General features: G+C 45.6%; 2 protein-coding genes across 2 annotated transcripts; both read left to right on the forward strand.

The window, feature by feature from the left end:
• Positions 1-1,628: 1,628 nt before the first annotated feature.
• On the forward strand, positions 1,629-7,828 carry adamts1 (ADAM metallopeptidase with thrombospondin type 1 motif, 1). The gene is made up of 8 exons (XM_080851080.1): positions 1,629-2,635; positions 3,635-3,975; positions 4,093-4,225; positions 4,387-4,844; positions 4,965-5,151; positions 5,850-6,028; positions 6,141-6,316; positions 6,453-7,828. Exons 1-8 carry the CDS (start codon positions 2,017-2,019, stop codon positions 7,180-7,182), a joined length of 2,823 nt encoding a protein of 940 aa, XP_080707206.1. The 5' UTR covers positions 1,629-2,016; the 3' UTR covers positions 7,183-7,828.
• A 2,788-nt stretch (positions 7,829-10,616) lies between these two features.
• On the forward strand, positions 10,617-15,682 carry cyyr1 (cysteine/tyrosine-rich 1; the record flags this gene model as incomplete). Its single annotated transcript, XM_080851294.1, has 4 exons — positions 10,617-10,689; positions 12,940-13,039; positions 13,804-13,964; positions 15,546-15,682. 4 exons carry the CDS (start codon positions 10,617-10,619, stop codon positions 15,680-15,682), a joined length of 471 nt encoding a protein of 156 aa, XP_080707420.1.
• Positions 15,683-16,757: the final 1,075 nt, after the last annotated feature.

A 16,757-nucleotide genomic window follows, 5' to 3' on the forward strand; every position in this document is an offset into this window, starting at 1 on the left:
CCCTAAACTTCCAATGATGAGTCCTCCGCGGAAGAATCAATTAATTGTTATTAGTGGGACTTTACTGCCATCCTGTGGTCATAATCAACATCTAAATAATCTGGATCTTGAATTGTCTTCAGTCTGCTATGTGCTCAAAATAAATCTTGACAATAATTTCAAAGTGGTGATGCATTGGATTTGTTTTTTTTGTTGTGGGTGAAAATACCTCAGCTTGAATGATGGCATTCAAATCGCTTTACTTTTGGTATCATCATTGGTCTTAACGAAGGGCCAAGGCATCGACCAAAAAGGTAGAGCTTGACTGCCCCCTTGGGGACGAATGTAATAACAACACATCCTCAAGAGAAAAACCTGTTGCGTTTAAGGTGGTCTATGATTTCCAAGTCTCTGTAGCACTTCACTTCCCAGGTGAAGGGCAATGTTTCTCCACAATTGTAGGCCTACTATGAACGTCCTATAGCATCACCTCTCTCATTATTCTTACTATTCAAGTCAACCCAGGATTTCCATTCATCATTTAGTAACTCATATATAATTTGCACTCAATTAACAACGTATTCGGGCAATTGTCCCCTGCTTGTGGGTTTCCGCTGAATGTATGTAAGTAATCACTAAGAGAAAGGAAAGGACTGATATCATGGAGAGGCTGACAGAGGGGGCAATCATCCCACTCATTTGTTGCGCAAACGTCTGTTCCTCTGTTCCTTGATGTTATGTTTTATTTTGTTCTTGTACGGTATGTCCCCCTTCTCTCTCTCTCTTTCTCCGTCTGCTGGTTTAGGCCACGGCGGCAGATGAAATGGATGCCTTTTTTGTGTTTTCACTTTGAAGTCTCAATTAATTACTCTCACCCGAGACACAAAATGAGAAATGTTTCCACAAACAATGTGAATCGGTTACAGGGAGAGGACCAAAGGGTTCATTTGTGAAGGGTCTTCGCTGACTACGGCCTTGTCATATGAAATGTTTCAGCTGCACCGGGTGCACGGGGGCGGGAATCATATCTGCTGAGGGGCGCAAGCCTCTGCCGTACATAGGAAAGTAAGCGCTACAGACCCAAGTTCCACCTTAACAAGCCTTTGCATCAGACTCTCCTTCCCCGTCTATCAGTCCTTCTTATCCCCGCCGACCAGGACACACAACTACGGTGCGATGTCCTCCCACCCAGGCTGGTTTGACAAACCAGGTATACCAGAATAATCTCGGCCGGTCTATTCGATCTATTCCTATCATCCCTATTAAGAATAATTTGAGCCCCACAATTTTCATAATAAATGAGATACAGATGGCGTTAGGATATAGAGGACAGGGCAAGAGAGGAAACATTTTCCGAAGTCGAAAACTGACACATAAGAGTGAACATTGGAAGAATAGGGAATAGGAGATAATCCCACTCTGTGGCCGATAGAAACGAGAGTTGGGGGGGAAAGGGGGGAGCTCTGAGTCCCAGTCCGGTGTGATTGATTATGGCGAAGTGCCAAGACCCTGCCGCGTTTTGTTGCGCACAAGATCGCGCTGTGTTAGATCAAAGGCGCTCAAGAAAAGGGCGGTCCCGGGCGGGGGGATATATAGGAAGCCGGGGTCCGAGTTACTTCTAAGAGGAAAGGAGAGCAGAGAGACACAGACAGCTGGACCCACTGTACTAAAATACAGACTTTAACAGCTGACAAATTTTCAAGACAGAGTTAGAGACGTTCCTAAGAGTTGGGTCTGGAATCTGTAACTTTTCAAAGCGGAGCGTGACTGCAAGCCAATCGATACTTTCTGTTCATTTTATTTTGCATTTTTGTATTTATTGCGCCCTGAAGCAACGGTCAGCAGTGACATTCAAATTTGTTTTGCACTGGATTTAGGTGAATTTTAGTGTTTTTACTCTTCTTGTTTTTGAGCTAGTCTTGGGCACTCGGTGCACAAGATACATTTTTGCAAATATTTGCAAACCTTACACGGATTTTCGCTGCAACTACACATTCAGTAAAAACTTATTTTCCCTTTTGGGGATCCAGCAGGAATATGATGGAGTTTGTGCCTTTGGCGGTGTGTTTGCTGTGTACGGTTTGCGTTAGCGCCGGGCGCAGCGCGTTTGAGGAGAGTACGGTGATGCCGGTTCGGCTCGACCCGGATCTTAGCCAGAGTGGGCAGTGGCGGACCCTTAACGTCGAGGCGCAAGAGAAGGAGACCGAAAAACGCCTCTACCGTTTGGACGTGTTTGGCGAGCAGATGGTCTTGGAGCTAGAGCCGGACCACACATTCCTGGCGCCCGGGTTTGTCTTCCATGTGGTGGGTAATCCTGGTTCGACCCCGCAGCCGGAGTCTGACAGTGGAGCCGAGGCACGGTGCTTTTTCTCAGGAACGGTCAACGGCGAGGCCAACTCGGCCGCTGCGCTAAACCTGTGCGGAGGACTTCAAGGCGGTTTCTACCTGAATGGTCAAGAGTACTTCATCCAGCCACTCAATTTCAGCGGGGGCATCCAGTCCACAGATGAGGATCTTCATGTTATTCAGCGCAGGAGCAGGGGTTTCGTGGCGGAGGACGGCAGCTCTAAGTGTGGTGTTAACGAAGAGGAGGAACGGGTTAAGGAGAGCCCGCAAAAGCATACCTTGAATATGGACACAAACTCTGATTCAAAAGGTAAATGCCGTTTAACAACATGTAACTACTGTTTCGTAGAAAGTTTTTATGTGACTTTGATTCGATGAAGTACTGTAGGAAAGTAAAGCGTATGATGATAAGTAGTTTAAATGACATCTGGATTTGCTTTTCGTGGAAGTTTCTTTTTTTTTTTGTCTAACGTTATTTCCCCTCACGGCATGCCCTCATTGACATGGCCTTATCACGTGCTTTTTGACGCATGAAATTAGCCTCTAAAGATGTAATACCCGGTATATGGCGTATGCGCCTTTCAAAGCGCCGTCAGCACATTTTCGAGCCGTCAAACTTCAAATTTACTCTCCTCACTAAAACGAAATGTAGTATTTATGTATAGTTTGCCCAATCTATGTCCAAACTAATGGTGCATGGTTATTTTAGACGTCAGTGCGTTGCTGGCCAGCCCCTTAAAGCTATCAGAAGAAGATCTGTATTTCAGCTAGTGAGTTTGGGTTGAGGTCTCGGGAGGGTTAATGGGGAGAGGGTACAGCTCTTCATCCGTATACGCAGGATCAGGGGGAGGAGAGGTAATAGTGGTAAGGGGCGGGAGAGACCGAAGGGAGGGAGGGAAGTCCAGGATTGGTAAGACGTGTAAAGTCGTCTCCTGGTACCGCACGTTGCGTCGTACAGCCTCCGTCAGACATACTTTGCCAGGGGGATTGTGGACAGCCTTTTCCGCCAAATTTCCTACCAGAGAAGGTCAGACTGGAAATGCTGTTTTTTTTCCCTAGGAGGCGGTACTGATTTAGGGCTGAGTCATGTTACGTTTCTAAGAGCAACCTGAGACTCAGCCTCACTTCAGGATTTTCTTCCTGTGAGATCCAATGCTATGAAATACTCATAAATTAGAAGTATTGAACTCTATTAAACTCTCTCATTTAATGGCGTGACTGTTTTAAAGGCGAACAACAAAGTAACTTGACTGTTCTGTTTTAATGATATCTAACCAGGCTGCATTTTCTCCCCTTTCCATTTCCACAGCGCACCATCGCTCGCGGCGCTTCGTGTCCACCCCGCGCTATGTTGAAATCATGCTGGTGGCCGACCAGTCCATGGCGGAGTTTCACGGTGCGGGCCTGAAGCCATACCTCATGACCATCATGGCGGTGGCATCGCGCCTCTATCGCCACCCAACCATTCACAACTCCATCAGTCTGGCCGTGGTCAAGCTGCTGGTGGTGTACGACGAGCAGCACGGGCCCGACGTCTCTTCCAACGCTGCGCTGACGCTCAGGAACTTCTGCCAGTGGCAACGACAGCACAACCCGCCCAGCGACCACAACCCTGAGCATTACGACACAGCGGTGCTGTTTACCAGACAGGTGAGCATCAGCCACTCTTCACTCGACCTTAAGTGTCTCACCAAACAATATAAACAGGAAGAGATGAGTGAAAGAGTCTGAAGGCTAAAGTGTGTTCTGTCCCCTGGTGCCCTGTAGGATTTGTGTGGGGCCCACTCCTGTGACACCCTGGGGATGGCGGATGTGGGCACCGTGTGTGACCCGGAGAGAAGCTGCTCCATTGTTGAAGATGATGGACTACAGGCGGCCTTCACTGTGGCACACGAACTTGGTAAGAGGCACTGATGCAAATATAACACTGTTGTAGGACATCTGCATATCTTCGTTAACATATATAAACTACATTCGGAACACAGTGAATGTAAACATTTTGATCTGTATCTATTAATATATAATACTGACTCCTTTTTCCTCAATGGTCCCCTTCTGCAGGTCATGTTTTCAACATGCCCCACGACGATGCCAAGCAATGTGCCGGCGTCAACGGTGACCACTGGAGCTCTCACATGATGGCGTCCACCCTCTCGAACCTGGACCAGCTGCGGCCATGGTCCCCGTGCAGCGCCCTGATGATCACCTCCTTCCTGGATAACGGCCACGGCCAGTGCCTCCTTGACAAGCCCCAGAAGCCCCAGGTTCTGCCCAATGCCCTGCCGGGTACCGTGTATGATGCTGACCGGCAGTGCCGGCTGACGTTCGGTGATGAGTCCCAGCACTGCCCGGACCTGAGCACCACCTGTGCTGCACTGTGGTGTACTGTCACAACCTCCAATGGCCTTCTGGTGTGTCAGACCAAGAACTTCCCATGGGCAGACGGGACACCCTGTGGCCATGACAACTACTGCCTGGCCGGCCAGTGTCTCAGCAAGAGTGAAGCAGCCAAACACCAGGTGAGTGACGATGTGACTCTTATTATGTTCACTGGTGGCGCTGGTACCAGTTGTGTTGGGTCTGATTAGTGTTTTTCTAGTGTCTGATCATGATTCCTATTTCTCTCTCTCCTGGCTCAGACTCCGGTAAATGGTGGTTGGGGAACTTGGGGACCATGGGGAGACTGCTCCCGGACCTGTGGAGGAGGTGTGCAGTATTCCTTCAGGGACTGTGACAGCCCCACACCCAAAAATGGAGGCAAATACTGTGAAGGCAAAAGGATCCAGTACCGTTCCTGCAACACTGAGACCTGCCCCGAAAGCAATGGTAAGAGAACTGTCACTATCATTAACAGTTCAGCCTTACTTATTAGGGCTCAGATACACATACGCGTTTTTGTAAAAACGCGACGCTAGGAAATACATTGATTCCTATGGTACGGCGCGCTTTGGCGCAAAGCGCCCCGTACCATAGGAATCAATGCATTTCCTAGCGTCGCGTTTTTACAAAAACCCGTATGTGTATCTGAGCCCTTATGGTAACTACCTTGAACTCTAATAAAGTGTAACTCCACCCCTAACTCTGAGCCTAACTCCACCCACTGCATAGTTTAGAAAAATACTAAAAAGAGGCAAGGGGCTGAGAGGGGGGATGTAAACTCCCGTGAAGGATGACTCAGCAAATTAAAATGAGACTCACTGGCGGGGGCTGGGGAGGTGGGCCACCCATTTCATGACATGGACAAGTCCCAAACGGTCAAGTCTATGTCAGCATTGGCTATGTAAGATTCAGGATGATTTTACACAGCAGATGGCACATTAAGCCATTTTCAACCCATAAAATGCAAAATTCTTATAAAAATGGTAATTTTGCTTATATTAACACCACGGTCGATGTGTTTAATCACCGTACAGTCATACCATTTAAATGACAGCTAAAAAAAACACATTTAAGTGTGTAGTACCTCTTCAAGCTAAACTAAGGCTCACCCTTAACTGTTTTGCACCCTTGCTCTCTTTACGCAGGTTTGACATTCCGTGAAGAGCAGTGTCTGGCCCACAATGACATCTCCTCCCAGGTGTCATTCGGATCAGGTGGGGGAGTCGAGTGGGTGCCAAAATACGCCGGAGTATCACCCAAGGATCGCTGCAAGCTGGTGTGCCGTGCCAAAGGAACAGGCTACTTTTTCATCCTTAAACCTAAGGTAGGTTCACTTTGAGCTGTTCAGTTCATTATTTCGACTCTGATACCACTGTCATTAACTACTTCTTGATGAGGTCAGAAGAATAATCAGAGCTTCTCTTTATTGCCCCCAGGTGGCTGATGGCACTCCCTGCACCCCAGACTCCACGTCAGTGTGTGTGCAAGGCCAGTGTGTGAAGGCAGGCTGTGATCGCATCATCGGCTCCAACAAACGATTCGACAAGTGTGGTGTCTGTGGTGGTGATGGGTCTACCTGCAAGAAGGTGTCTGGTTCTCTGGATCGTGCAAGGTGAGACTACCCTCCATGTAACTCTGGGTCTTTCAGCAATTTCTCAATTAATCTTTAGCTTTCAGCTGGTTAGAGGCAAAGTAGGTGCACATGCTAAGTGGTTAAACATGCTAATAAATCTCTTTGTCTTGTTCAGGCCTGGCTATCAGGACGTGGTGACTATCCCTGCTGGCGCAACCCTGGTGGATGTCAAACAGCGTAGCCCCGGCGGCCGTCGTCACGACAACAGCTACCTGGCAGTCAAGCGTCAGGACGGCACCTACCTTCTGAATGGCGACTACAAGCTGACGACGCTCGAGACAGACATTTCCCTGCGGGGGGCACTGTTGCGCTACAGCGGCTCTTCTGCCACCTTGGAGCGTTTGCGGAGCTTCGCCCCTCTGCCCGAGCCCCTGACCATACAGGTGCTGTCTGTGGGAGAGGCCCCACGGCCGCGTGTCAAGTACAGCTACTTCACCCCACGCCCTGCCGCCACCCCTGGCAGCTACCCAAACCGTCCGTCGATCAACGCCATCCGGGAGGTCGGAGGAGCCGAGTGGACCCTGCGCGAATGGGGGCCGTGCTCACAGACCTGCGGCGGGGGCATACAGCAGAGAGAGGTGCTGTGCCTGGACGCCCAGGGACGCCAGTCCAGGGAGTGCCCAGAGGAGCTGCGGCCGGCCGCCACCCGGACCTGCTCCACCCAGCCCTGCCCCAGCTGGCTCCTGGGCGAGTGGTCCAACTGCTCCAAGACCTGTGGCCGGGGCTTCCGGAAGCGTATGCTGCGCTGCGTGGGACACGACGGCCGGACGCTGCCCAACGAGAGCTGCAATGCCAAAGACAGGCCACGACCCCTGCTCGACCTGTGCAACCAGACTGCCTGCTAGGACTGACTGAGTCCAGTCCCAGTCTAATGAACAGCAGCTCCAACAGCCTGAGCCAGCCTGCCTGCTAACGTTTTAGGCTAATAAATGAATGCAGGCTTTAAAGGGATTCAGTAGAGTCCCCTGTTTGGCAGTGACTGCAGAAAAGCCTTGATTCCAGTGGGCAAAGAGGCTGTCTTGTTGGTATCCTGGTATGGGTAAATGGTAAGAGACATTGCCAGCTCTTCACCACACACAGACTTGGCATGGTCAGACTTGCCCCCACCCCCTATTCCATGCCACCTGGCACAGGGACACAGATTGGCATAGTGTTACCACAGAGGTAATGGGAAAAGCAAATCCTGAAGAGCACACCTGTCTTTTCATCAAGCGTACTGCATCCTGTGCCAGCGTCATACGTGTGTGAATGTGTGTATGTGTTTATGTGCGTGTGCTAATGTATCATGTTTATATTACCTGTTCAAGCTGGACTGGACAGAGAGATTTTTTTTTTTGTAATTAGTGCAGAAGAATTATAGAGAAAGGAGAGAAAGTTACCGAGGGAAATGCAGGAATTCAATCTAAAGGACACCTTAAGAGAAGTGAGCATATTAGGGTTTGGAATTTGGTTATATGTGTGTCAAATCTTCTCTGGACTTGTCTGAGGACTTTTCACAGCATGGGTCTTGGGAGGAGGGGGGTTGGGGGGGGGGGGTCAAAGGATGCAATCAATCATTGTCCACATTACGAGCAGTAACTTGCTGTTTTCCCGCCCGTTTCAATTTCAATACTATGTCGTCGAGCTGTCCGATGTGTCCACTCCATTCCTGTTGCATACGCTGCTATTTAAAAAAAAAAAGAAATGTTGTTTTTGCCGTTTAGCGTTCACATGCTATCCATTACAGTAAAAGACTCTGGGAGGAAGGGTGCAAAATGACACGTGCATCCATCCCAAGCCTAGTCTTGCCATGAGGGAAGAGCCGGGTGGGGAGGGAGGGACAACTTAGGGGAGTGAGAAAGACCAAAGATAGTTTTTTTCTGTGCCTTAGGGGAGTGTGTGGTAATATATGTACGTGTGTGTGTGTGTGTATGATTGCGGAGATGTACTGAGGGACTTCTCTCCTGATAATACTTCATAAGTAAGTCTCTCCTGCCTTCTAAGAAGGTTTGTGCCTTTTGATTTTGATTTTTTTTTATTAGGTGTTTTTGTACAGAATATCCAAACATTATTTATTTTTGTACAGCCTGTTTAATATAATCTTGTGGCTTTTTATTATTATTGTATTTTTATTTGTTATTATTATTGAAATAACAGAAGGGGTAGAGTCTATAGAGTATTTATACGGTCTGATATATATGGTCTTAGGTTTATGAATAAAGTATCAAATTGACCTGTGTCCTGTTGTCACGAGTGCTCACTTATTCTTTCCATTCAGTTGTTTATACAACAGATGGCCACATCATCATGTTAACCCAAAGGATGAGCCTATCTTCCCGTCATGCGCATACATGAATAAATATCACACGAGTATAATATAAACACATTTGTGACTAGTAATTACTGTAGACATCGGCTACAATAACTTTCTGAACAGGGGTGGGTGGGAGAAGAAAGCTGTATAGGAAAAAAAGTCCTTGTAAACTTACTACTTAGTACAGAAGGTAGTAACACATTTTATCCACCGGGTGGTGGGTGTCCAGACTTGCCACTGGGTTTCTTACCCTGAGGAACACCTACAGGAAGTCAGTAATCTGTAATTATGGTTTAAAAGCCATGGCGATTGGCATAATTGAGCGAACCATGAGGGCCAGCTTCACAGCAGATGCTCTAAACAATGGTTCTGCTCATGAGAGGAATGCTTCACAGACCCTTTACTCACGGTTCTGCTGAGTGAAGATGTTTCACAGACTTCCTAACCATATACGCACAGAGAGAGAGAGAGAGAGGGGGGGGTTCTTCAAATCCTTTTTTTGACCAGTTACTTAACTGTGACCTACATAAACACACACACAACAGTCTAATTTTGAGATGCCAATAAGTGGAACAACAAAGTTTGGCAATCAATGTTTTTGTAGTGGTAGATTGACGGCCATACACTTTATGAAATACTTACTATACAAAATACCCACTATAACCAAGAATGCCAATGGGAAATGAAACAGACGACTACATATTCTCAAGTCTCACACAAGTGAGAAGGCTGACGGAAAAGTAACTGGCCCACAGGCTTGGACTTGGGGTCCCCATTAGCTGTAGTCCTGCACATTCATGGACCCCTAACCTATGGTTAGCGGGAGAGCACGTACAACACCTTTTCCCTGAATTCACTGTCTTGTTTCTCCAACATCTGCATGTAATGACCGTAATGATCATTTATGGGTGATTTGTGGGTGGTATCCTCATAAAAAGTTATATGGTCTCCCAAGAATACGCTCTCACAGACATTATCCTTGTGTATGGCTTATTATAGTGTGTGTGTGTGTGTGTGTGTGTGGGGGGGGGGGGGTGGTAGAGTGGATGTAGTGTGACATATTGTGTGCTGAATGGAGTATGAGGGCTTAAATCATGGCATTGTGTTTAGTGTGTCCTTGTGCAGATGAATGACAGCACGGTTTGTCATTCAGCTAATCGAAAAGCTCAGTCCAAACTTTGTCCATGGGTCAAGGAATCACTGACGCTATAAACAACGGAAGAGGATGACAGTGGTGGTGGTGGTTATGATGAAGATGAACAGGACAGAGTGCATTACGAATACATGGTGAAGGACAGATACGCGCGCTCACAAATATGGTTTTCTTCAACAGATATTTCCCCCTCCTCTCCGAGATATTCTGAAAAGGATTCGTGACATTTGCTGTTGGAGTGTGACAAAAAATATCCTCTAAGTGGCGTTCATAGGAAAAGAAAAGAAAGTCGAGAGGAAAGACATGTCGTCTTGAGGGTAGGGACAATTGGGGGCCTGCTTTTATCTCCGGAATGATCGTGAGGCCATCCACTGTGGCTAAGCTTACCTTCAGTAATTGCCCATAACCGGTAGGCTACTTCAATGATGTCGTGACAGGGGGAGGACAAATATATATATATTTTCAGTGGGCTATAAACACAAGGTTTCATGGTGGCGTCCCAGCTACAATAGGACTCCTGAGAGGATACATTCGGGGGGAGGGGAGATACTGAAAGAAAAATATAAAAGGGAAGAAGGGAAAACAAAGAGGAAGAAGTAAAGGCAACGCATTTAGGAGGAGGGAACACGTGGGATATAGGAGACTGCGTTTGCGCCGTTTCAAAAGAGAGGAGACAACTCAGCCAGTAAGGCAGCTCCATAATGTTTTCAATTTGACTAGACTAGACCAAATTTAAGTTTTCGCGTTTTAATCAAATGGACTTATTGCTGCTGAACATAACCAACTAGCTACTCTAAACTGTGATATTTGTGGGCAAAAAGGAGACAAAAGACATGGAAAATTCTGTATCCAGGAGGGGACAAACGAAGTTCTTCAGAGAGTCATTGTTGCTTTGCTTGTTTGCCGGTGAGTTATCGTTTTTTTTAGCAGAGTCAAATCTGTTCTTCTAATGTATGGTAACGTATTAATTCATTTAGACCCTATTTTGAAATGGAATAGGAGAAGTAGCGTAGCCTACTGGTTTCCCCTTACGTTTCGAGTTTGGCCATATGTAATCTATATAATGTCAATCATTGTTACTAGAGAAGGGATAGCTAATTTAAGTAAGACGAAATGGTAATAGACTAAGCCAGTTTATAACCTAACGTTATACTTGTTCGTTCCCTTAGTTTTTGCCATGACTCTCAAAACCCGACTCCGCACGAAACTTAAACAGCAATACTGAATTATATATATATTTTCAATAGTATAGCTCCTAAACATATTTCACCCTAACAAAAACTACAAGTTTGCTACAGGCAGCGCCGTAATTGTTGGGGTGTTAGTGGGGGAAGGGAAGGGTGCATGGGGTTCTTCTGGAGGTGGCAGGAGTTGTATGGAGTCTTTGTCCCAGGCGTGTTGACCGACAAGAACCGGAGGTAAGTGGGGACCTCTTAAGACCACCCAGCTAGAGAGTATGCAGAGACTCACATCAAAAGGTCCGTTGAGTTAGTCACTGTGTCAAGTCTACCAGGAACCAAACTAATTCTCCCTCCATGTGTGTCTCTGTGTTTGTAGCCTCTCCCTCTCGGACTGTGTTCGTGTTTGTGACTCATCATTTAGTTATGCTTTACTAAATTAGGTCTGTAATTAGTTTGTTCATGGTGATTACACACACATATTCATATAATCTGTTAGTCTTTTTACTAAGCTGAATTATGTATTTCACCACAGAACCAAGCACTAGCCTTTCGTTGTCTATTCGTGTTTTTATTATGTATGCGATAGGCAAATTGCAGTAAAAAAAAATCTTCGCAGATTAAACAGTCATTATTTCTCACAACAATGCATCCCTAGACTAAGATCACAGTCTACATGTAAAACAAATTAGAGGTACAATGCACAAACGGTATGCGACCTTTTTCCCACTAATTGAATGAAACGAATCTGTAGATAACCTGTTTTTGCATTTGTGTTTAATGTGAATATGAGGTCGATTCGTTCTTGTTACCTTACACAACCAGTCAAGTCTGAAGGTTGCTTGCTGAATAATGGCAAAGGCAATGAAAGGGAATAAACTGAACGATACAGGACCAGACATGTTTGGCTGCTATCATAGAAGGTAGACAGATTGAGGTAGAAGTACACAAGCAGAAAAGCTGTCATGGAAGGACTCAATGAGGAGTGTGTATGTGTGTTGCTTGTTTAATTCAAACACGCCTGTGTGTGTGTGTGTGTGTGTGTGTGTGTGTGTGTATGTGTGTGTGTATGTTTGTATGTTTGTATGTTTGTTTGTGTGTGTGTGTGTGTGTGTGTGTGTGTGTGTGAGAGAGAAAGACGGCATGCTCTGTGTGAATCTCATTCAACAAGATAATTGCAAGGCTGCAGGTCGACCGTCACTGTAATAAGGCATAATCATTTCTGTGATCATAAATTAAGAAGTCATGATTGGAGGCTAGAGGAAAACATCAGGGAGGGAAATGTGTGTTTCTAAAAGCAGCCACTCTGGTCCTGCTCGTGAAAGGATTGCCAGACTGGGAAAGACCAAGTGTTATCCAGGACTATCCATGCATCTGTAAACTCTCCTTGGATGCATGGCATGCGACAACTTTAGAATAAATTATTTCCAATTAAGCTGCTTTAATTAATTTGCACAGTTGACAGACAAATGGTTTGCTATAACTAGGAACAATAAAAGGATCTTATTATAATGCTTATTTAAATTGTGCCATCTATTACTTTCCCAGATAACCAAAGCCATTTATCAGCTCACCACCTACACTATGGGCCTGTCAGTCTGTAAGACTTTTCAGTTGCCAACAGCGAAGGGCTAGCCACAGGCAATTCTTACTTAATGACTGTCTGCTGTAAGGACTTGCAACTTGCGAGTGACTGACTGTGACTGGGGTTTTCACTCTACACAATTTCGGCCGTGGGAAGTCCAGATGCCAGGACAGCTATAATGTTTGAATAAGAAGCTATAGCTGACTTTTCTTAGCTACCTAGCCACGTTAGACACTTCACACGTTCAGTTGAAGCATCGTTTGATGCCGATTTGGATGATACGGTGGTGACCACACATGGGCTGGTGGATGAGCATGAGGGAATGCTTCAAGGCAGCAATGTCAGTGTGTTCTACTGTTAAGTTAAAAATGATTCTGTGTGTGCATGTTTCAGGGCGAGGCCAAGCACAGTGTGATGGCTGTTTGGAGTACTGCTGTGATGGCCTGCCTCCTTTCTGCTGTTCCTACTACGCCTACGTGGGTGATGTCCTCTCGTGAGTAACAGGACGAACATACACACAAACATTTCAGAGAGCTCCTTTGCCATCAGGATTGACCTCTGTACTGGGCTTGGCCTTTGACCTGTGTCTGGCAGACGCAGCTGTTCTCTCTCAATCAGAATGGTTTCTGAGCGATTTCTGATGTCAAAACAGACCAGAGATATTATCAGACTTCAGATCTAATTATACACTTAGATGACACACATATGAATATATAAATACAGAAGAAGATTGTCCAGGTCTAGTTACCTTCTTATTTACCAAACGATTTTCTCCCCAACTCCCACAACAAGATGAAAGGAGTAAGGCGAGAGAGAGAGAAAGAGAGAGAGAGAGAGAGAGAGAGAGAGAGAGAGAGAGAGAAAGAAGGAGCCATAAACCAAGCCATTTGGACAGGACATGGTGGTCAGCTGTTGAGACATGTTTAGTCAGGTGTGTGTGTGTTTGTGTGGAAACACACCGTCCCATCCCCTGACCCTTGGATCTCCCAACCCAAAAATCCTCTCTGGCCCCTGATTCAGACTCTCTGAAATCTCACTGCCTAAGTAGGATCATAAACAAAAGGGCAGCTATCTGGGTGGCCATTCACCCACACAAGCATACACTTGTACACACACAACACAGCCTTTGCGTCATCAGAGCGCTTAAGAAGAGTTTGTTTGACGAAGGCTTTGGAAGAGGATGAGTGTGTTAATAATTAGGTGGGTGAGGTTTTTAACCGTCCTCTGATGTTTGCGTGTGTGTTTATGTGATTCCAGGGGGACGGCAATATCCGGCATTGTCTTTGGCGTGGTGTTTCTGATGGGGGCGGTCGCTGCGGGCTTTCTGTTTGTATGCATGTGTGTGAAGAATAGTCGAGGGGCCCGCGTTGGAGTCTTCAGCACGTCCTACATCAACACTGTGTCCCATGGATATCCAGGTGATTACTCTCGCGCTCTCTATCTCCTTTTTACTTTCCAGCGCTTTCTGATCCCATTTATGCCAGACTTATAAATTGTATTCGATTTCAATGAATAGAGGAAAAATATATGTTTCGTCTTCGAGATGCAGGTTTATTTCCATACGTGTTCCAAGTTTCGTTATGTGAATACAATGACAATAAAGGCTTTGCTCTTTCTATTCTATTTCTATAAGTATGTATTTAGATATAAGTGCTGTTACTCTGCATCAAAATTAACTCACTTTGAAATAAACTGAACTGGAATACAACTAAGACAGAGCAAAGAATTCAGGTTGTCTTAAACTGACATCACATAAGAACATACCTCTAGAACCATTAGTACTTCGAGTATGTCATGTTACCTTAGTTACGACCCAAAAGGGAAAGCATTGTATTCATACGTGATGAAGAACACATCCTAGGAAGACTGTTGTATAGAATATAACGATACAGACCTAGAAAAAACATCCTATGGCATAGACAATATAAACTCAACATCAATTTATATTGAACCTAAAATAGGTAGATGACTAATTAAGAGCCCCATCTCCATATTTGTGAGAAGTCAAAGGCACTGTCTGCCTAGTGGACAAGTTAAACCATTTTCTCCCTTTGTCCACCATTTACATTCGGGTTTGCAGTGTCTTATAAAGGCCACTAGAGGGCATATTTGTCTTGAAGAACGTGGTTGTGTTATAGTACCATGTATCTCAATCATAAGTCAGATACATAAAGAAGCAGGGATAGAAAGGGCATTTGGAGAGGGCAGTCCACGACCGAGGCCAATCTATTTCACAATGAAAAAAACTCCTGGATCAGACCCTTGAGGCTGATCCGCTGCAAAATTGAATGGGTTCTTCCGAACCCTCCTCCAAGGGGTTGTCTTCCCCTCCACCAAGTTTCATGGAAATCGGTTTGGCAGTTTTTGAGTAATCCTGTTGATAGACAAGCAAACCGACAAACAGCAACGAAAAACATAACCTCCTTAGTGAAGGTGGGGGAAATGGCTGAAATCTTGTTGGTGATTGTTACTTTAAAACTGAAAGCCAGCTAGCTGTTAACAGTCAGCAATAGAGGAGGATACCACACCAGTGAGCCCTGGTATAATGTAAACCAGTTCAATTAAATATAGCAATTTAACAGGTGTCTTTTAACTATACAGTATACAGTAATTTATCTGTATTTAATTGTATCAGTAAGGGGGAGAAGACGCCATCATAGACTGATATTATAAAGGAGGTGTTATATTGAATTATATTGAACAATTTGGTTCTCGCGTAATTTAGCTGTTTCTGATTGGACGATGATAACCGTTAATTCAAAGTTCTTAAAATTCCAAACCAAGACGTTGACAATGGAACTATTTTTTGTTGCGGAGAAACAATGGCACATTCCACCCTCCACTCTGTCTCCTCATAGAAGTGGAGGTGTGCTCTTCGTAACACAAGCTGACTGTCTAAATAGAAGTGCTATTTTACCCACTGCGATCACCTCTTCCTGTCCTCTGGAGCCCTGCAGAGTGGGTACATTGCTGATGTGGTTGTTTCTATTTACTCGCAGGCCCTCCTCCCCCCTACACCTACGACTACGAGATGTACCCTACCGATCTCCGCCTGCCACCATACACGCCCACCCCCCCTGCCAGGGGCGCAAACTACTCGCCCCCTCCCCCGTATCCAGGCTACACCCGGAAGTGAGCCGTTATCTGGATCTGTCGGCGCAGCCTTCGCTCCTCATCACGGGGGAAGGATAGACGCCCTCCCAGTGCGGGAGCCTGTATGGTATCGTCAGGCCGCAAACTAACACATAAGAGCTGGAGGACCTTTCGCCCATGTGTATGAACTGCCCAGTTCTTTTCTGGTTTAGACCACGGATGCTGGGCAGTCTGACTGGTTGGACACGGTTGGATCACTCCAAGTGGTCCTGAAAGCCATGAGGGGAACAGAAGTAGCTGCCTGCACAGAGAATATGGGGCTTTCTCAGAGGACAATTGTGAGCACATTAAGTATAGGAATGTGTCTGTGTTGTGCCAAAAGGACATGACTCTAAACTATATATGAATGGCCGTGGCTCAAAGAGAACATAAATTAAATCATGGACAGAAAAGGGCCGAGCAATGAGCATAGACTGAATTCATGGGACATCATCCAACTGAAACTTGAAGAAAACCTATGGATAACTTGAATCTGATGGGACTACGGTGCTGCTCCATCTTGTATGCTGTTGTGTAACAGTGATGTATTTTCCCATTTTAGCTTTTAGTATGTTTTTCTTCATGTTATGTAATGTCAATGTTCTAATGTGATGCACTGAGATTTGACAAATGCAGATCATGCATGTCATACACATTTGTGTTTGACAAAGTAAATCTTGTGGACGTGTCTAATAAATGTGGGCTGGTTGTACAGCATAAAGATATTGACTTCCCGCTTGTCTGCATAAGGGTTGAATCCAAACAGGTCATTACAACATCACATACACCTTCACCTTCTCCATGTTTTTTTCCCGCAGAGGTAAGGTGTTAGTAGCAGGTCATGCATAATGCGACATAAAAACGAGCTTAAAGACAGACATGGTTTTATGTAAAATTCTCAGATAACCTTTTAAAGCAACGGTTAGCATGTGTGTGTTTTTAGCCAGCTAGTTTTTGTATGATCTTCAAATGAGCTGGCGTATGGTCATTAGAATGACACATTAACATGTGTGGCGTCCCATGTGCCGCCTTGGCTATTCACTAGGCATTTATGTGCTCCAGGTCAGAAACCCATTGAA

The sequence above is a fragment of the Sprattus sprattus genome (genome assembly GCF_963457725.1).
Source record: "Sprattus sprattus genome assembly, chromosome: 14".
NCBI classification, from domain to species: Eukaryota; Metazoa; Chordata; class Actinopteri; order Clupeiformes; family Clupeidae; genus Sprattus; species Sprattus sprattus.